This window comes from Nyctereutes procyonoides, unplaced genomic scaffold, assembly GCF_905146905.1.
Source record: "Nyctereutes procyonoides isolate TBG_1078 unplaced genomic scaffold, NYPRO_anot_genome, whole genome shotgun sequence".
NCBI lineage: Eukaryota > Metazoa > Chordata > Mammalia > Carnivora > Canidae > Nyctereutes > Nyctereutes procyonoides.
The window spans coordinates 18,091,999-18,114,897 of NW_026575052.1; the positions used below are offsets into that span (position 1 = coordinate 18,091,999).

Below are 22,899 nucleotides of genomic sequence, written 5' to 3' on the forward strand. Positions count from 1 at the left end.
GTCCCAGGATGTTCAACATTATTAATCATTAGGGAAATGCAAATCAAAACTACAATGAGATACCACCTTACACACATTAGGAGGACTACTATGAAAAAACCAAACAAACCAAAAATGGAAAATAACAAATGTTGCCAAGTATGTGGAGAAATTGGAACCCTTGTGAACTGTTGGTGGGAATGGAAAATGGTGTAGCTGCCGTGATGGCGGTTCCTTAACATATATATAAAAGAATTACCATATGATCCAGCAATCCCACTTCCAAGGCAATTGAAAGCAGGATTTCTGAGATGTTTGTGCATCCATGTTCATAGCAATATTATTCAACAGCTAAAAAACAGAAGTAAACTAAATGTTCATGAACAGATGAATGGATAAGCAAAATGTGGGATATGTACAATGAAGTATTATTTAGCTTAAAAGAGGAAGGAGGGATGCCTGGGTGGCTCAGTGGTTTGGCACCTGCCTTTGGCCCAGGGTGTGATCCTGGAGACTTGGGATCAACTCCCACATTGGGCTCCCTGCCATGGAGTCTGTTTCTCTCTGCCTGTGTCTCTGCCTTTCTCTCTGTATCTATCTCTCATGAATAAATAAAATCTTAAAAAAAAAAGAGGAGGAAGAGAGATTGATATATGCAATATGTATGAACCTTGAGGACATTATGCTAAGTGAAGTCAGTCACAAAATAACAAATACTGTCAGGATGTTGTTTATTTGAAGTACTTAAAGTAGTCAAAATCAGAGCCAGAACATAGATTAGAAGTTGCTAGAGGCTGGAGAAAGGGAATGAGGAGTTACTGTTTAATGGGTGCACAGTTTCAGGTTTATAAAATGAAAGAGTTACACGGTGGGACATTATGAGTGTCTTTAATACAACTGTACTATATACTTAAAAATGGTTAAGATGGCAACTTTTATGAGTATTTGACCACATTAAAAATAACTGGAAAAAAACATAGGAGGAAGCAAACACCCAGCACTTAACCTGCCTCTCTCAACTGTAGTTTATAAACAGATAGCAGTATCTAGGAGGTATTCTTGACCAAAAACCTCCCAAAGTCTTATTCTGATCAAGGCTTCAAATTTAACTACTGGTTAGGAAGATATACAGGGGATAGAGTCACATGCTAAGACTGTGGAGACAGAATTGGCAAAACCCAGTTTGAAACATTTTATAATATAGATAATGTTTTCTTAATACATGTATGTACCCCGTTTAGCTCCTGATTTGATAAAAATACTTAGGACATAACTGGGGCATTTTCAATAGTGAATAAATATTTGATGATATTAAAAAACCATTGTTAAATTTTTTTTTAGATATCAAAATGATCTTATGGTTGTTAAAAATAAAAAAAGTCCTTATCATTTAGAAATATAGATTAAAATATTGACAAATGGGGGCCTCTGGGTGGCTCAGTGGTTGAGCATCTATCTGCCTTTGGCTCAGCGTGTGATCCTGGGGTCCTGGGATCGAGTCCCACATTGGGCTCCCTGCAGGGAGTCTGCTTTTCTCTCTGCCTATGTCTTTGCCTCTCTGTGTGTCTCTCATCAATCAATCAATCAATCAATCAATCAAATCTTAGAGAAATATTTACAAATTAAATGATACAATGTTTGGGATTTCAAATTATTTGGGGCAGGAGGGAGTGTGAATGGTTGTACCAATGAAATAAGATTGACCATATACTGATCATTGTTGAAGCTAACTGATAATTTAAAAGTGCTTATATCATCCTATTCTACTTTTCTATGTTTAGGATTTTTCATTATAAAAAGTTGTAAAAAGTCTTTGAAAATTTTAAATTATAAGCTAAGTATTTTCCTTATAATTAAATTTACAGCATTTATTAGTCACAATAATTTTTAAACGAAAAGGGAAAGAAATATCAGGCAACAGGTGTCTCAATTATCTAAGTTCATGTTAAGTGGAGAATACAAATGCTGATGTGGTTAACAAACAACAAAAGCAACAACTAAAGGTTTATTTATTACATCCAGTACTTTTTGTAAAAAAAGATTTAATTAGTTGAGTGAGAGAAAGAGAGTGAGCATGGACAGGGGTGAGTGTAGAGGGAGAAGTAGGCTCCCTGCTAAGCAGGGAGCCAGAGTTTGGGCTCTATTCCAGGACCCTGGGATCATGACCTGAGTTGAAGATAGTTAACCAGCTGAGCTACTCAGGTGCCCCAATATCCAGTATTTTTAATATCTATCTAATATCACTGACTTTCTTATAACCTTTTAAAATTTTGGTTTTAACATTCAACTCAGTAAGAATAATTACTAAGATAAGAATAAGTAAAACCTTCTAATTCTTTGGCAGTTTGAAAGAAATATTTTACATTTATGTGCAACTTACCTGCTGTAAAATCTGCAGTGAGATCAATAAATGCATGAGAATGTGGAATTCGCATTTTACTTTTAGTGGTCAATGCAGGATGCCATGATAAATTCCTAAAAAATAAAAATTAAAAAAAACATATAATTTTCTTAAGGGAAATATCAAATAAGCATTGTTTTCAAACAGAAAAATCCCTGCCTGTAAGATATTTTAAAAATTTATTGATTTTTGTTGAGATATTTCTCATACCATAAAATTCACTCTTTTAGAGTATATAATTTAATGGTTTTAGTATAGACACAGTTTGTAAACATCACCATTACGGACTTGGAAAAAATTTTCTTTACCTCAAAAAGAAACCCTGTATCCATTAGTTACTTCTCTTCTCCCCTCCCTATAACCCTTAGCAAATACTAATTTGGTTTTTATAACTATGATTTTCCCTATTCTGGACATTACTTATAAATGGAATCTGGTTCTTCCATATAGAATAATAATTTTAGGTTCATTCATGTAGCATGTCAGTATTTCAGTCCTTTTAATGAATGGCTGAATGATATTTCACTGTATAGTTGTATTTTTTGTTTATTCATTTATCTGTTGATAGACATTTGGCTTGTTTTCACTCTTGGCTATTATAAATAATGGTACTATGAATATTCATGTGCAAGTTTTTATGTGGACATGTTTTCAATTCTTTTGGGTATATATTTAAGAATTGCTGGGTCACGTGGTAACTGTACGTTTAACTTTCTGAGGAACTGTCAAATTACATTCCAAAGTGGATTTAGCATTTATGTTCTTAACTAGCAACGTCAGAGGTTTCCAGCTCCATTTTTAAATCAAAACTTATTTATTGCCCCTTTGTTTTATTATCGTGTGGTTAGACTTGTATTTTCCTGATGGCTAATGATGTTGAACATATTTTTATGTGTTTACTGGCCATTTGTACATCTTTGGAGAAATGTCTACTCAAATCCTTTGCCTATTTTTAAGTTAGACTATTAAATATAGTGTTTTAGGGGATCCCTGGGTGGTGCAGCGGTTTGGCGCCTGCCTTTGGCCCAGGGCACGATCCTGGAGACCCAGGATTGAATCCCACGTCAGGCTCCCGGTGCATGGAACTTGCTTCTCCCTCTGCCTGTGTCTCTGCCTCTCTCTCTCTCTCTCTGTATGACTATCGTAAATAAATTAAAAAAAATAAAAAATATATATATAGTGTTTTACTTTTAAGTTGCAAAAGTTCTCACATTCTTAAGATTTTATTTACTTTATTTATCCGTGAGAGACACAGAAAGAGAGAGAGAGGCAGAGACACAGGCAGAGGGAGAAGCAGGCTCCATGCAGGGAGCCCGATGTGGGACTCGATCCCAGGTCTCCAGGGTCAGGCCCAGGCTGAAGGTGGCACTAAACCGCTGAGCCAGCTGGGCTGCCCAGTTATCACATTCTAAATAGTGTCTTTTCACTTCCTTGATAGTGTCCTGTGATGTAGTTTTTAATTTCCATGAATCTTGCTCACCTATTTTTTTTGCTGATTATCCTTATGCTGTCATATCTAAGAATCCATTTCAAAATCCAAGTTCATCTAGATTTACTCTAGAATGAAAACATATGGGAAAATCTTCATGACTTTGGATTTAGAAATGGATTTTCAGGTATAACACCAAAAGAACAAGCAACAGAAGAAAAAAATAGATGAATTAGGTTCATTAAAATTAGAAACTTGTACATTATAGGATACTATCAAGGAAGTAAAAAGACAATTCCATAGAATGGGAAGAAAATACTTGCAAATATCTCTGATAAAGGCCTAGTATCTAGACTACATACAAAACTTTTATAACTCAACAATAAAAACAATCTGATTTAAAAATGGGCAAAGGACTAGATATTTCTCCTAAGAATATCACAAATGGCTACTAAGCACATCAAAAGATGGTCACATTTTAGTCATAAAGGAATTTTTATTTTTATTTATTTTTATTTATTTTTAGTCATGAAGGAATTGTAATAGAAGACCATGATGAGAAACTATTTCACAACCACTTGGATGGCAATAATCAAAAGCCAAAAAATAGTAAGTGTTGGGGAGGAGGTAAAGAAATAGGAAATCTTGTACACTGCTGGTAGGAATATAAAATGGTGCACTGGTTGTAGAAAACAGTTTGGCAATTCTTCAAAAAATTAAACATAGAATTACCACATGACTCTGCATTTCTATACTTAGGTATATACCCATAACAACTGAAAACACATATTCAAACAAATAATTGTACATGAATACTCTTAGCAGCACTACTCACAACAGCCCAAAACTGAAAATGACCCAAATGTCCACCAACAGATGAATGTAATAACAAAATGCCATTCATAAAATAAAAATATTATACAGCTAAAAAAAACCCACCTAAATTACTGATACATGGTATAACATGGATGAACACTAAAACATTGTGCTGGGCAACCTGGGTGGCTCGGCAGTTTAGCGTCGCCTTCAGCCCAGGGAGTGATCCCGGAGACCCAGGATCGAGTCCCGTGTCGGACTCCCCGCGTGGAGCCTGCTTCTCCCTCTGCCTTGTCTCTGCCTCTCTCTCTCCCTCTCTCTCGTGAATAAATAAATAAAATATTTAAAACCCCCCCCCCAAAAAAAAAAACTGTGCTATAAGAAAGAAGCCAGACACTAAAGGTCATATCCTCTATGATTTCATTTCTATGAAATATAAGCAATAGGCAAATCCACAGAGAGAGAAAGCAGATTAGTGGTTGCCAAGGACTGGGAGTAGGGGTAAAGGGAAAATGATTGTTTAATAGGTACAGGGTTCCCTTTAGGAATGATGAAAAGCTACTTGAAGTACATGATGGTTGTAAAACATTGTGAATATATGAAATATCATTAAACTGTACACTTTATATGGTTAATTATATATAATTTTATCTCATTATAAAAAACAACCATATATGCCTCATTCAGTTTCCTCTAATGTTAACATTTAATATAACCATAGTACAATTATCAAAACCAAGAAGGTCACTCTGGTAAACTATTATGAACTATAGAAGAAAGAGCAAGCTTAAATAAAATAATTTCTCAATTCCTCATCAGAATACACTCCAGTGTCAAAGTCATTCTCATTTATCAAGGCCCTGCTTTGCATTTCTTACTGGTATATTTTTGTCTACTAATAGCAGTTTTTAAGATGTAAGCTCCTCTGAGGGGCTTCTGGGTGGCTTAATAGATTTACCATCTGACTCTTGATATTGAGTCTGGTCATGATCTCAGGGTTGTGGGATTCTTTTTCTGCTTCTCCATCTGCCCTTCCTCCCATTCTCTCTCTCTCTCTCTCTCTTTCTCTCTCTCTCTTCCTCGTCCTCCTCCTCCACCTCCACTTCCTGGAGGAAAAAAAAAAAGCTGTAAGCTCCTCTGGATACCCCGACTCATGTATTTATCTATTTACATTGCCTAACCAGGACATGGCTCCCAAATAGTGGCTGAAATGAATCATGGTCTATAGTCAGCAAATATTTGCTGGATTATGTCATAGTATCAAGTAGCATTTCCTATTCTTCTCTACCTCTAGTGAGAACATGCAATTTTTCCCCCCGCATGAAACATATGGGAACATGAAACTCATGTATGTTCGAGTGAAATATGGAAGCCTAGGTATGCCATCTCCAAAGAGAACTTTAAGGTTAATTAATAAGTCCAACTGAATTATCAATATAGCATCTAAGTGACTGGGTAGCAAACAAGATTTATTTGGACTTGGTTTTGATGTATCGGGAAAGCAGAGAGAAACAAATGACTAATATGCTCTAGGCAGGTGAATCTTGGGAAAAAGAATAAGCATTCAGCAGGAGAATTTTCCCTCCACCAGGGGTCCATGTTCTACAAACATTAACTTCTTCCCAAAATCCTTATGCATACTTTTTAGCATACAATAGACCTCATCTGTTGCCAAAATAAGACCATAAAAACAAAATTAAGCAAATGCTCAAATAACCTGATTTTATTATTTTAATCAAAATTCCATAATATAAGGTTATAGTAAGATATAAAAGTGAGAAATTGTATTCAGCATTTGGTGTAAGGTAATTCAATGCCAAGCATTCATGTCATGTTATTCTTTCATACTACACAAGGTTAGAAATGCCTAAAATAATTTCAATCAAGTCCAATTTCAAAATGGCTGGTTCACTTCTTTTTTTTTTTTTTCTTTCTTTCTTTTTATTTTATTTTTTTTATGATAGTCACACAGAGAGAGAGAGAGAGGCAGAGACACAGGCAGAGGGAGAAGCAGGCTCCATGCACCGGGAGCCCGACGTGGGACTAGATCCCGGGTCTCCAGGATCGTGCCCTGGGCCAAAGGCAGGCGCCAAACCGCTGCGCCACCCAGGGATCCCTTCACTTCTTTTTAAGATAGACCATTTATTCATAGGTTCTTTAAATTCTAAGCATTAAATTATTTTTAATTACTAACAAAATAATCAGATGTAGGCTAGAGAGATTCTACAACAAGTTTAACCCAAAGTCATTTCAGAAGAGCTTCCTAATGTTCCCAAGAAATTTGTAATTATAGGTCAAAAGTGAATTAAAAAATATAAGCTTCTACAGAATTGAGCTCAATGAGGTTAATTATGTGGTTGTCTTTAATTACTGCCTGAGAAATTATTGATCTTATTCCTTAAAGAATTTTTTATAGATTTGCTTTGAAATAAGTTAGAGTTTTAGAAAACTTCAACTAACTCCTAGACAAAAATGTACACTTCAAATAAAGAATTTAAAAGAGCAATAAAACAAAAATGATGAAGTAGGAGACTATGGGCCAAATTCAGCATGAAGATTTTTTTTAAATACTTTGAATTCACTGGTACAATTCATTTATTTATTAAAGATTTTATTTATTTATTCATGAGAGACACACACACACAGAGGTAGAGACACAGGCAGAGAGAGAAGCAGGCTCCATGCAGGGAGCCTGATGTAGGACTTGATTCTGGATCAAGCCCTGGACTGAAGGCAGGCGCTAAACCACTGAGCCACCCAGGGATCCCCTCACTGGTAAAATTTAAATACAAAATCGGATTTTACATAAAAATCTGATTTCCAGCTTCTCTTGAAATTACCAGGTCTGATAACAAACTGGCCTTTTCCAGACAAGGGCTATACTGCCTATGGTCGGCCAATGTCCCCACCTTCCCAAATTGCTTCACTCATTTTGGTTTCTTTTTGGGTTCATCTAGACATTCGAGTTTGCAACTCCTAACAAAATATTAATTATAATATTCCTTTCCAGAACACTTCAAATCAATATTCAAGGTCTTCACAGTATTTTACCTTTTATATTTGTTACCTATACTCTGTTAATTTACAATAACATCTCTTAAAAGGCAGTTAATATCTCTTAAAAGGCAGGTATAAGTTAATCCTTATACTTTATTAGCTTATGGGGGCAGGGAGAAGGGAAGAGCTATTATTTCTTTTTGTGATGCATTTTAAGATAGCTGAAAATTAAATGTATATGCAGTTGTATACTAAAATTCAATTGTCTAAAAATTTAGAGCTGAAAATAAAATTCATTTCTCCTTCTACCTTTACCTTTGTTCTCTGTACAAATCAGTTTTTTGCTAAGAAGCAACAGACACCATCTTTATAAGCAACTGTATTCATATAAACTATAATCTTCTCATATATATGCTCAACTCCATTTGAAGACCATGGTCACATACAAACTGTTCTGATTACAAAGGAAGAAACAGCAGAGATGAAAAAATGGGCAGTCTGAGCCGTGTCGAGTATATTCATTGACATTTCTTGACTTCTGTAGAACATTACAATTATTAGCTACCCACCACTCCACCCTACAGGAAACATAATTATATCAAGGTGTTCTCATTTGTGGGCACTATTACCCTTAATCTCAAAGAATAGCATTTATCAAAGAATGAATTTCAATGTAATTAATGTCACCTGTAGCTTTTAGCTGCTTATGGTAACTGCTCTTTGAAATGACTTTTTGACTTAAATGACTTTGAAATGACTGCTAATCCACCCACTTTTCAGTGATCAGTCTACCATGAATTATCATTATTTTAGATATACAGATAAAAGCAATTACCAGGAGATGGGTATAGCATGCTTTTCCAAGCTCTCTAGTTTAGTCTAGTGGTCTTCAATCATTTTTGCTCAGATAGGCTCTAAAGGAATCTTTGAAAACTATGTATCCTTTAACACATTAAGTTCACTTCTAAAAAAAAAAGTAGTAATCTAAATATTTTCATCAGTTTAAACAGCTACAAAATATGTAATTTTCAAATCTACCAGAATTCTTAAGATGTTATAATAAAATACTCTTTAAAAAGTATATCCAGTGGAATATAAATATCATGTTGAATTTTTACCCATCATTCTCCATACAAAAACTGCATCAAGAAGATTGTTGGAAAAGATGGGGGAACAGGAGGACCCCTAAGCTCATCTCATCCTATATATACAACTAGATAATACAGTGTAATTAAATAACCCGGAAAAAGACCCAAAGATTGGTAGAACCAATTCCCAAACTAAATATAGAGAACAGGTCACATCTAAGAGGATAGGAAGGGCAAGACAAAGTGGGGAGCCAAAAGGTGGGGAGCTAAACAGACCAGCAGGCAGGAGGGAGGGATACTATAGGGAGAGAAACAGACTCTCACAACAGGCAACCTCACAGGGAGACAAATCCCCCTAATATTGAGCTTTGAAAACCAAATGAACCAAATTTCAGGAGTTCTTACAACCGGCAGGACTTAAAACTTGAAACTTTAAAAATCACTGGGCTCCACACTCTGGAGGAACCATAAGGTGAGAGAACATGGAGTCACTGCCCTGAAAGAGCACAATAAACAGCTTGAAGAGATACAGCATAGAAGCAGCAGTTTGAAAAGTGCCAGGGTCATACTTCTCAGAGCGTGTGCTGGAGGGGCAGGCTTCCATGGGAGACTTTTTTAGGAACAAAGAGGTTGGCAGGTGGTACTCCCCACGCCAGCCTCCCAGCATACATACATGTCCATCTGTGGGAAGCAGTGCAGTGCCAACACTCCCAACCTTACTTGCTTATATTGCAAGTCCTGCCCCAGCAAAACCCTTCCCCCAGAGGACCCACACAAACCTTGCTAACGCTGTGCACTGAAACCCACATATTTTGTGGACCTATTCCCTCCAAACCAGCTGGCCTTAGTAATGGTTGACTGCAGCTTCCCTCCTGCAAAGACCTGTTTGCAAACCTTGCAAAAACTGCAGGTCTGATCTGACAAACTATGTGGATCCATAGCCTCAAATATGCTCTTGGCTAGAGCACATTCAAAACAGTGCCAAAAGCCTGGCAGTATGCAAGCAGCCCCAACAAGTCCCAGAACAACCACAAAGTAACTCCTGCCTCAAAGAGAGGGAAAGATAACCACATATACTAGTCAGACCATGGACACAGCAGTGGGCTAGGAACAGATAGCTGGTCTGACTGCAGACTGCATCCACCAATCAAAGCTTCTCAGAGGATGACACAGGGTACTCTGCAGTTTGGTGCTACTGCATCTCTGACAAACACCTGGTCTGACTCAACTCAAGCCCAATGTGGCCTCAGACTGGCCTACTAGCGAGACAGGGACCAAATAAAGCCCACAACAGGCAAAAAGAGCCATTGAGGATGACTGGACTGAAGGCAAAAGCAGCTCAGCCACAAAAGTAGGGCATAGGCAATACACATAGGAGATAGTCCTTAAATGCCAGGTTCTGGTAAACAGGTAACAGTGCACTGCAGGGCACTACATGACCTTTTCTTCAAAAAGCCGTAATTTTCAAGAGCAGGAGATGTAGCTACTTTGTTAGTACACAGAAACAGACCAAAGAGTTAGACAGAATGAGGAGACAGAGGAATATATCCTGAATGAAAGACCAGGGCAAATCACAGCAAGAGACAAAAACAAAACAAAGATAAATAATATGCCCAATAGTGAATTTAAACTAATGATCATAAAGATACTCACTGGGTTTGAGAAAGAGTTGAGGACTTTGGTGAGACCCTTAACAATGAGACAGAAATTATACACAAGAATCAATCAGAGATGAAGAATCAGCAACTGAAATTAAATATATACTAGAAGGAATCAATAGTTGACTAGAGGAAGCAGAAGAATGGATTAGCAACTTGAGGACCCAGTAATGAAAAGGAATCAAGATGAACAGGAGAGAGAGAAAAAAAATACAAAATGAGAATAGACTTTTGGAACTCAGCAACAACATCAAATTTACTAACATTTTCATTATAGCAATCTTAGAAGGAGAAGAGAAAGAAAAGAGGGCAGAAGTTTTATTTGCATAAATAATAGATGAAAACTTTCTGAACGTAAGGAAAGAAACATATCCAGACCCAGGAGATGGCAGAGATCTCCCAACAAAATTAACTCAAGGTCCACATCAAGATACATAATATTAAAATGGCAAAAAGTAGTGACAGAGGGAGAATTTTAAAAGCAGAAAGAGAAAACAGTTACAAACAAAGGAAACCCCAAAAGGCTATCAGCTGATTTTCAACAGGAACTCTGGAGGCCAGATTGAGTGGCATGATATAGTCAAAGTGCTGAATGAAAGAATATTCAGCAAGGCTATCATTTAGAATAGAAGGAGATATAAAGAGTTCTGAGACAAATAAAAGTTAAAGGAATTCATGACCACTAAAGAAGTCCCATAATAAATCTTAAAGGAGACTCTGTGTGAAAATGGCAGAACATAAGAATAGCATGAAAAGTAGGAAGCCTGAGAGCAGAAAAATAAGTATATTGTAAAAATCAGTCAAGGGATTCACAAAATAAAAGGATGTAAAGTATAACACTAAATATCTGGGGAGGTGGAGGAGAGTAGCAAAGAAAGGGTTCAAACTTAAGTGATCATCAACTTAACATAGACTACTCTATGCAGAAGATGTTACATACAAATCAAATGGTAACCGCAAACCAAAAACCAGTAGCAGATATAAAAAAAATAAAGGGAAAGGAATCTAAATATATCACTAAAGAATGACAACAAACCATGAGAAAAGAGAGCAAGAGAAGAACGGACTACAAACAACTAAAACAAGTAATAAAATGGCAACTACGTACATAACTATCAATAATTACTTTGGAAATAAGTGGACTAAATGTTTCAATCAAAAGACATAGGGTGACAGAATGCATAAAATGCAAGGCGCATTGCTGCCTACAAGAGACTGATTTAAAACCTAAAGATTCATGCAAACTGAAAGTGAAGGGATGGTGAAGCATTTATGAAGCATATGGAAGCAAAAAGAAAGCCAGGATAGCAATACTTACAGCAAACAAAATAAAGTTTAAAACAAAGACTGAAACAAGAGAAAGATACCATATAATCATAAAAGAATCAATCCAACAAGGTAATATAGTAATTGTAAATATTTATGCACCTGACATAGGGGCACCCAAGTACATAAAAAAGTTAATAACAAACATAAAGGGACTAAGTGATAGTAATATAATAGTAGTATTGGACTTTAACATCCCACTTACATCAATGGACAGATCACCCAAGGAGAAAATCAATAAGGAAACAGTGGCTTTGAATGACACATTGGACCACATGGATTTACTAGATATATTCAAAAATTCCAACCTAAAACAATAGAATACATTTTGTTTTCAAGTGCACATAGGTCATTATCCAGAATAAATCACACGTTAGGTTACAAAACAAGTCTTAACATATTGAAAAAGATAGAAGTCATACCATGGATCTTTTCTGACCACAACACTCTGAAATTAGAAATCAACCACAAGAGAAAAATATGGAAAGAGCACAAATACATGAAGGTTAAATAACATGCTTCTAATAATGGATTGATCAACCAAAAAATCAAAGAGAAAATAAAAAAATACATGGAGACAGAATGCTTGAGTTGATTTCAGCTCAGGTCATGATCTTAGGGTTATGAGATTGAGCCCAGTATTGGGCTCCATGCTGGGTGTGGAGCCTGCTTAAGATTCTCTCTCTCCTCTCCCTCTGTTCCTTCCCCTCACCCCCCAAATACATAGAGACAAATGAAAATGAAAACACAATGCTCCAAAATCTGCATGATACAGCAAAGATTCTCTAAGAATAAGCTTATAGCAAAATGGACCTACCTCAAGAGCAAGAAAAATATACAACCTAACCTTACACCTAAAGGAACTCAGAAAAGAACAAACAAAACCCCAAACCAGTAGCAGAAAGAATGTAATAAAGATTAGACCAGAAATAAACAAAATAAAAACTAAAAAAAAACCAATAGAACATAGACACTCAACCGCTGAGCCACCCAGGCATCCCAATGAATAATTATATACCAACAAATTGGACATACTAGAAGGAGTGGATAAATTTCTAGAAACCTACAACCTCCTAAAACCAAATAAGGAAGAAATAGAAAATTTCAACAGACAGATTACAAGCAGTGAAATGGAATCACTACTCAATTCAATCAAATCCCAAAAAACAAAAGTCTAGGACCAGACGGCTTTAGATGAAATCTATCAGACATTTAAAGAGGTAATACCTATTCTTCTCAAACTATTAAAAAAATAAACATAAAGAAAACTTCAAAATTTATTCTATGAGCCCAGCATTACCCTGATACCAAAACCCCATAAAGATACCACTAGTAAAAATAAATAAAAAATAAAAAAGATACCACTAGTAAAGAAAACTAGAGGCCAATATTCCTGATGAACATAGATGCCAAAATTCTCAATAAAATACAAACTGAGTCCAACAGTACATGGAAAGAAATCATTCACCATGATCATATAAGATTTTTTTTTAAAAGATTTAATTTATTCATGAGAAAGAGAGGCAGAGACATAGACAGAGGGAGAAGCAAAGCAGGCTTCTCGCAGGGAGCCCGATGTGGGACTCGATTCCAGGACAGGGATCACGCCCTGAGCCAAAGGCAGGCGCTCAACCACTGAGCCACCCACGCGTCCCCGATCATGTAAGATTTATTCTTGGGTTGCAAGTGTGGTTCAATATCTATAAAATCAATCAACCTGATACATTATATCGATAAAAGAAAGGATAAAACCATATGATTATTTCAATATATGTAGAAAGAGCATTTGACAAAGCATAACATTCATTCATGATTACAATTGTGGACAAGGTAGGTTTACGGGGAACATATCTCAACATAATAAAGGCTTTATATGAAAAACCACAGCTACTATCATCTTAAATAGAGAAAAATTGAGAGCTTTTCCTCTGTAGTCAGGAACAAGACATGGATGTCCACTCTCATCACTTTTATTCAACATAGTACTGGAAATCCTAGCCACAGCAATCAAACAACAAAAAGAAATAGAAGACATCCAAATCAGCAAAGAAAAAGTAAAACTTTCACTATTTGAGGATGACATGACACTATCTATATATGTATAGAAAACCTGAAAAACCCCAACAAAAAACTGCTAGAACTGATAAACAAATTCAATATAGTGATACAGCACTTCCATACATCACCTAGGGCTCATCACAATTGTAAAGTTGCAGGATACAAAGCTAATGTACCAAAGAGGTGAAAGACCTATATTCTGAAGACTGTTAAACATGTATGAAAGAAACTGAAAGTAACACAAAGAAGTGGAAAGACATTCTATGCTCATGAAATCAGAAACACTAATACTGTTAAAATATCTACACTACTCAAAGCAATCTACACATTTAATGCAATCCCTATCAAAACACCAACAGTTTTCACAGAGGTAGAACAATCTTAAAATTTGGATGGAAACACACAAGACAATGAATTAGCCAAAGCAACCTTGAAAAGAAAAACAATGCTGGAAGCACCACAATTCCGAACTTCAAGTTATATTACAAAGCTGTACTGATCAAAATAGTAGCTACTGGCACAAAAACAGACACATAGATCAGTAAAACAGAACAGAAAACATAGAAATGAGTGCACAACTGTATGGTCAATTAACCTTCAACAAAACAGGAAACAAAATACAATGGGGAAAAGACAGTTTCTTCAACAAATGATGTTGGGAAAACTGGACAACAACATGCAAAATAATGAAACTGGATCACTTTTTTACACCAAAATAAACTCAATCTGGATTAGGGACCTAAATGTAAGACCTGAAATCATAAAAATCTTAGAAGAAAGCACCGGAAGTAATTTCTTTGACATCAGGTATAGCAATATTTTTCTTGATGTTTCTTGATGCAAGGGAAACAAAAGCAGAAATAAGCTATTGGGACTATATTAAAATAAAAAGCCTCTGCCAGCAAAGGAAACAATCAGCAAAACTGAAAGACAACCTACTGAATGGGAGAAGATACTTGCAAATGACAATTCTATAAAGGGTTAGTATCCAAAAATATATAAAGAAGTTATACAACTCTACACCCCAAAATGAATAATTAAAAAGACATACAGATGGCCAACAGATACAAGGAAAAGGTGCTCCACATCACTGATCATCAGGGAAACACAAATAAAAGCCACAATAAGATATCATCTCCTACATGTCAGAATGGTGAAAATCAGCAACACACAAAAAAAAAAAACAGGTGTTGGCAAAGATGTGGAAAAAGAAGAACCCTCTTGCATTGTTGGTGGGAGTGAAAACTGGTGCAGCCATTGTGGAAAACACTATGGAAGATCCTCAAAAAGTTAAAAATAGCAGCATTCTATGATCCAGCAATTGCACAACTAAATATTTACCCAAAGTATACAAAACTATTAATTCAAAGGGATACACACACTCTGATGTTTATTTTTATTTTTATTAAAAAATTTTTTTTAAAATTTTTATTTATTTATGATAGTCACAGAGAGAGAGAGAGAGAGAGAGAGAGAGAGGCAGAGACACAGGCAGAGGGAGAAGCAGGCTCCATGCACCGGGAGCCCGACGTGGGATTCGATCCCAGGTCTCCAGGATCGCGCCCTGGGCCAAAGGCAGGCGCTAAACCGCTGCGCCACCCAGGGATCCCCCACTCTGATGTTTATAGCAGCATTACCTACAATAGCAAATTATGGAACCAACCCAAATGCTGATTGATGATTAGTGGATAAAGAATATATGGTAAATATATACAATGGAATGTCTCTCCTCTATAAAGAATGAAATCTTGCCATTTGCAACAACATGGAGAAAAGACGAGAGAAAACACAAATACCATTATGATTTCAATCATAAGTGGCATTTAAGAAACAAAACAAATCAGCAAAGGGGAAAAAAAAAGGCAAACCAAAAACAGACTCTTAAGTATAGAAAACAAACTGAGGGATGCCTGGGTGGCTCAGTGGTTGAGCATCTGCCTTTGGCTCAGGGCGAGATCCCAGGGTCCTGGGATTAAGTCCCTTATTGGGCTCCCCAAAGGGAGCCTGCTTCTCCTTCCGCCTATGTCTCTTATGTCTCTGCCTTTCTCTGTGTGTCTCTCATAAATAAATAAATAAAACCTAAAAAAAAAAAAAAAAAACCTGATGGTTACCAAGAGGTATGTGCTTGAGGGGATGGGTTAAATAGCAAATAAGAAGTACAGTTGTGATGAGCACTAGGTGATGTATGGAAATGCTGTATCACTATACTGCACACCTGAAACTAGTATTACACAATATGTAAATTAACTGGAATTTAAATAAAAATGTAAAAAAAGAGAAAGAACTACAGGCCAATATCTCTGTTGAATACACATGCAAAAATCCTCAAAAAAAAATGTTAGCACACTGAATCAAAGAACATATTAAAAAAATCATTCACCACAATCAACTGTGATTTTTCCTGGGATGCAAGGGTGGTTCAATATTCATAAATCAAAGTGATATGTTGCATTAATAAGAGAAAGAATAGAGGTGCCTGGGTGGTTCAGTCAGTTATATATCTGACTTGCAACTCAGGTCATGATCTCAGGGTTCTGGGATCAAGCTCTTAGTAGGGCTCCATACTTAGAGTGGGGAGTCTGTTTGTCCCTCTCCTTTTCCCTCTACTCCTCCTCCTACTTATGCTGTCTCTCTCTCAAATAAATAAAATCTTAAAACAAAAAAAGAGAAAGGATAAAAACCATACGATCATGTCAATAAATGAAGAGAAAGCATTTGACAATGTACAACATTCATTCATGATAAAATCCCTCAACAAAGGAGGTTTAGAGGAAACACAGCTTAATATAATAAAGGCCATATATGGAAAAACCCACAGCCAACATCATATTCAATGGTAAAAAGAAACAGAGCTTTTTCCCTGTGGTCAGGAATAAGACAAGGATGTCTACTCTCACCACTTTATTCAAAATACTACTAGATGTCTTCACCACAGCAATCAAACCACGTATAGGAAAAAAGGGCATCCAGTTGGAGAACCATTTACCATTCAAATAGTCCTCAAAAGAAGCAGGAGTAGCAATCATCATATCAGATAAATTAAACTTTATCCCAAAGACTGTAGTAAGAGATGAAGAGGGACACTATCTATTTGTCTATCCAACAAAAGGACCACTAAGAGACCAGTAAGAGATGAAGAGGGATACCACTATTTATTTGTCTATCCAACAAAAGGACCTAACAATCATGAATATTTATGCCCCTAATGTGAGAGCTGCCAAGTATATCAATCAATTAATAACCAAAGTTAAGACATACTTAGATAATAATACCCTAATACTGGGAGACTTTAACACAGCACTTTCTGTAAATGACAGATCTTCTAAGCACAACATCTCCAAAGAAACAAGAGCTTTAAATGATACACTGGACCCGATGGATTTCACAAATATTTACAGAACTTTACATCCAAATGCAAATAAATACACATTCTTTTCAAGTGCACATGGAACTTTCTCCAGAATAGACCACATACTGAGTCACAAATCAGGTCTTAACAGATGCCAAAAGATTGGGATCATCCTCTGCATATTTTTAGACCATAATGCTTTGAAACTAGAACCAAATCCCAAGAAGAAATCTGAAGAAACTCAAACACGTGGAGGTTAAAGACCATCCTGCTAAAAGATGAAAGGGTCAGCCAGGAAATTAAAGAACAATTAAAGAGATTCATGGAAACTAAAGATTCATGGAGAATGAAGATACAACTGTTCAAAATCTTTGGGATACAGCAAAAACAGGCCTGAGGGGGAAATACATTACAATACAAGCATCCATCAAAAAACTGGAAAGAACTCAAATACAAAACCTAACCTTTCACCTAAAGGAACTGGAGAAAGAACAGCAAATAAAACCTACACCCATCAGAAGAAGAGAGTTAATAAAGATTCAAGCAGAACTCAATGAAATAGAGACCAAAGAACTGTGGAACAGATAAAAAAACCAGGAGTTGGTTCTTTGAAAGAATTAATAAGATAGATAAACCATTAGCCAGCCTTATTAAAAACAAAAAAGACTCAAATTAATAAAATTACAAATAAAAAAGGAGAGATCACAACCAATACCAAGGAAATACAAATGATTTTAAAAATGTATTATGAGCAGCTATATGCCAATAAATTGGGCAATCTAGAAGAAATGGATGCATGTCTGGAATACCACAAACTACCAAAACTGGAACAGGAAGAAATAGAAACCTGAACAGGCCAATAACCAGGGAGGAAATTGAAGCAGTCATCAAAACCTCCCAAGACACAAAAGTCCAGGGCCAGATGGCTTCCCAGGGGAATTCTATCAAACGTTTATAGAAGAAACCATACCTATTCTACTAAAACTGTTCAGAAAGAAAGAGATGGAATACTTCCAAACTCGTTCTATGAGGCCAGTGTCACCTTAATTCCAGAACCAGACAAAGACCCCACCAAAAAGGAGAATTATAGACCAATATCCTTGATGAACACAGATGCAAAAATTCTCAACAAGATACTAGCCAATAGGATCCAACAGTACATTAAGAAGATTATTCACCATGACCAAGTGGGATTTATCCCTGGGGTGCAAGGCTGGTTCACCACTTGTTACACAATCAATGTGATAGATCATATCAACAAGAGAAAAAACAAGAACCATATGATCTCTCAATAGATGCAGAGAAAACATTTGACAAAATAGAGCATCCATTCCTGATCAAAACTCTTCAGAGTGTAGGGATAGAGGGAACATTCTCATCATCTTAAAAGCCGTGTACGAAAAGCCCACCGCAAATATCATTCTCAATGGGGAAACACTGGGAGCCTTTCTCCTAAGGTAGGAACACGACAGGGATGTCCACACTCACCACTGCTATTCAACATAGTACTAGAAGTCCCAGATTCAGCAATCAGGCAACAAAAAGAAATAAAAGGCATTCAAATTGGCAAAGAAGAAGTCAAACTCTCCTCTTCACAGATGACATGATACTGTACATAGAAAACCCAAAAGACTCCACCCCAAGATTGCCAGAACTCATACAGCAATTCGGCAGTGTGGCAGAATACAAAATCAATGCCCAGAAATCAATGGCATTTCTATACACTAACAATGAGACTGAAGAAAGAGAGATTAAGGAGTCAATCCCATTTACAATTGCACCCAAAAGCATAAGATACCTAGGAATAAACCTAACCAAAAGAGGTAAAGGATCTATACCCTAAAAACTACAGAACACTTCTGAAAGAAATTGAGGAAGAGGCAGAGATGGAAAAATATTCCAAGCTCATGGACTGGAAGAATTAGTATTGTGAAAATGTTTATGCTACCCAGGGCAATTTACACATTTAATGCAATCCCTATCAAAATACCATGTGGACTTTCTTCAGAGAGTTGGAACAAATCATCTTAAGATTTGTATGGAATCAGAAAAGACCCTGAATAGCCAGGGGAATGTTAAAAAAGAAAACCAGAGCCTGGGGGCATCACAATACCAGATTTCAGGTTGTACTACAAAGCTGTGATCATCAAGACAGTGTGGTATTGGCACAAAAACAGACACATAGATCAATGGAACAGAACAGAGAACCAGGAAATGGGCCCTCAACTCTATGGTCAACTAATAGTTGACAAAGGAGGAAAGACTATACACTGGAAAAAGACAGTCTCCTCAATAAATGGTGCTGGGAAAATTGGACATCCACATGCAGAAGAATGAAACTGGACGATTCTCTTACACGATACACAAAGATAAACTAAAAATGGATGAAACATCTAAATGTGAGACAAGAATCCATCAAAATCCTAGAGGAAAACACAGGCAACACCCTTTTTGAACTTGGCCACAGTAACTTCTTGCAAGATACATCTATGAAGGCAAGGGAAACAAAAGCAAAAATGAATTATTGGGACTTAATCAAGATAAAAAGCTTCTGCATAGCAAAATAAACAGTCAACAAAACTAAAAGACAACTTACAGAATGGGAGAAGACATTTGCAAATGACGTATCAGATAAAGGGCAAGTATCCAAGATCTATAAAGAACTTATTAAACTCAACAGCAAAGAAACAAACAATCCAGTCATGAAATGGGCAGAAGACATGAACAGAAATTTCACAGAGGAAGACATACACATGGCCAACAAGCACATGAGTAAATGTTCTGCATCACTTGCCATCAGGAAAACACAAATCAAAACCACAATGAGATACCACCTCACACCAGTGAGAATGGTGAAAATTAGTAAGACAGGAAACAACAAATGTTGGAGAGGATGTGGACAAAGGGGAACTCTTTTGCATTGTTGGAAATGTCAACTGGTACAGCCACTCTGGAAAACTGTATGGAGGTTCCTCAAAGAGTTAAAAATAGAACTGCCCTACAACCCAGCAATTGCACTCCTGGGGATTTACCCCAAAGATACAGATGCAGTGAAACCCCAGAACACCTGCACCCCAATGTTTATAGCAGTAATGTCCACAATAGCCAAACTGTGGTAGGAGTCTCAGAGTCCACTGAAAGATGAATGGATAAAGAAGATGTGGCATATGTACACAATGGAATATTACTCAGCCATTAGAAACGACAAATACCCCACCATTTGCTTTGACGTGGATGGAACTGGAGGATATTATGCTGAGTGAAATAAGTCAATCGGATAAGGACAAACATTATGTGGTCTCATTCATTTGGGGAATATAAAAAATAGTAAAAGGGAATAAAGAGGAAAGGAGAGAAAATGGTGAAAATACCAGTGAGGATGACTGAACATGAGAGACTCCTAACTCTGAGAAACGAACAAGGGTTAGTGGAAAGGGAGGTGGGCAGGGGGTTGGGGTGACTGGGTGATGGGCACTGAGGGGGGCACTTGACAGAATGAGCACTGGGTGATATGCTATATGTTGGCAAACTGAACTCCAATAAAATAAAAAAGGAATAAAGGGCATCCAAACTCATAGGGAAAAAGTAAAATTTTCACTATTTGCAAATGACATACCATATATAGAAACCTTAGACTCCAGCAAAAATTACTAGAACTGACAAATTCAGTAAAGTTGCAGGATACAAAATACAGCATGTACAGAATGTAATGTACAGAAATCTGTTGCATTTCTATATACTAATAAAGAGAAATTAGGAAAACAATCCAAATTACTATTGCACCAAAAATAATAAAAATACCTAGGACTAAACTCAACCAAGGAGGTGAAAGATCTGTACTCTGAAAACTATTAAACACTGATGAAAGAAAGAAATTAAAGACAATACAAATGGGAAGATAGCCCAGGTTCATGGATAAGAAGAACCAATATTCTTATAATGTCTATATTACCCAGACCAATCTACACATTTAATGCAATTCCTATCAAAATACCAACAGCATTTTTCACAAACTAGAACAATCCTAAAATTTGTATGGAACCACAAAAGACCACAAATAGCCAAAATAATCTTGAAAAAGAAAAACAAAGCTGGAGGCAGCACAATTCTAGATTTCAGATTATACCAGAAAGTTGTAGTAATCAAAACAGTATGATAGTGGCACTAAAATAGACAGATCAACAGAACAGAATAGAAAGTCTAGAAATAAGCCCATGATTAAAGGGTCAATTGATCCTTGACAGTGCAGGAAATAATATCCAATGGAAAAAAGAGTCTCTTCAACAAATGGTTCTGGGAAAACTGATAATTACATGCAAAAAAAAAAAATGAAATTGTACCACTTACATCATACACAAAAATAATCTTAAATGGATTGAGGGCCTAAATGTGAGACCTGTTTATTCAGCTTTAAAAAAAGAATGAAATCTTGTCTATTGCATCAATATGGGTGAATCAAGTATAACGTTAAGCAAAATAAATCAGAGAAAGACAAATACCATGATTTTATTCATATGTGGAATGTAAAAAAGAAATCAAAAAACAAAGGAAAGAAAAAGGTGATAAACCAAAAAAACCCAGACTCTTAAGTATGGAGAACTGACGATTACCAGAGGGCAGGTGGGTAGGGGATGGGTAAAGTAGGTTAAAGGGATTACACTTATCTTGATGAGCACAGAGTAAGGTATAGAATTGTCTAATGATTATATTGTACACCTGAAACTACTAAAACACTGTATATTAACTCTAGTAGACTTAAAAATACACACGAATAAGGTCTTCTCTAATTAAACATCTTTCCCTTTTTTACCCACCTTGTACTTATATTCCATTTTTCTTACAGAACTTTATCTTGATATAAAATGTTTTTACCGGGCTCCCTGCTTGGAGCCTGCTTCTCCCTCTGCTTGTGTCTCTCATGAATAAATAAATAAAATCTTAAAAAAAAAAAAAAAAAAGAGGCAGCCTGGGTGGCTCAGTGGTTTAGTGCCGCCTTCAGCCCAGGGTGTGATCCTGGAGACCTAGGATCAAGTCCCACATCGGGCCCCCTGCTTGGAGCCTGCTTCTCCTTCTGCCTGTGTCTTTACCTCTCTCTCTCTCTCTGTGTCTCTCATGAGTAAATAAATAAAATCTTTAAAAAAAAAATGGGGATCCCTGGGTGGCGCAGCGGTTTAGCGCCTGCCTTTGGCCCAGGGCGCGATCCTGGAGACCCCGGATGGAGTCCCACGTCGGGCTCCCGGTGCATGAAGCCCTCTTCTCCCTCAGCCTGTGTCTCTGCCCCTCTCTCTCTCTGTGTGACTATCATAAATAAATAAAAAAATTTAAAAAAATGTTTTTACATCTGAAATTTGTTTAATGGTTGTAGTGTCACTCTATCATATGTCTCCAAGAAATGTATGTCTACAAATTGATACATAAACTTAGCATTTAAGTTGGTTTTGTTCATATATTCAAATATTAAAAGAAATCTCTTTGAAGTTGCATTATTTTATTTTATTATTATTTTTAAAGATTTCATTTATTCATGAGAAACAGAGAGGCAGAGACATAGGCAGAAGGAGAATCAGGCTCCTCACAAGGAGCCCGATGCGGAACTCAATCCCATGACCCCGGGGTCTGCACTCAACCACTAAGCCACCCAGGCCTGAAGTTGCATTATTTTAACTCTTAGTGTACAACTGTGAAAACACATAGTTTGATAATTTATTAAAATGGAATTTAAATTTTATTGAAATGCATTTTTTGAAGTAATGACCAGAGCTTTAAAATATACTATTTTTCCTCCTAACATCATGACA

General features: G+C 36.5%; 1 protein-coding gene across 1 annotated transcript in view; it reads right to left on the bottom strand.

Moving 5' to 3' along the window:
- ITFG1 (integrin alpha FG-GAP repeat containing 1) overlaps nucleotides 1-22,899 on the bottom strand; it is a 286,036-nt gene that overhangs the window by 244,944 nt on the left and 18,193 nt on the right. Inside the window, exon 6 of the mRNA XM_055332316.1 lies at nucleotides 2,360-2,454. Coding sequence (XP_055188291.1) covers nucleotides 2,360-2,454 — 95 coding nt within the window. The remainder of the gene's footprint in view (nucleotides 1-2,359; nucleotides 2,455-22,899) is intronic.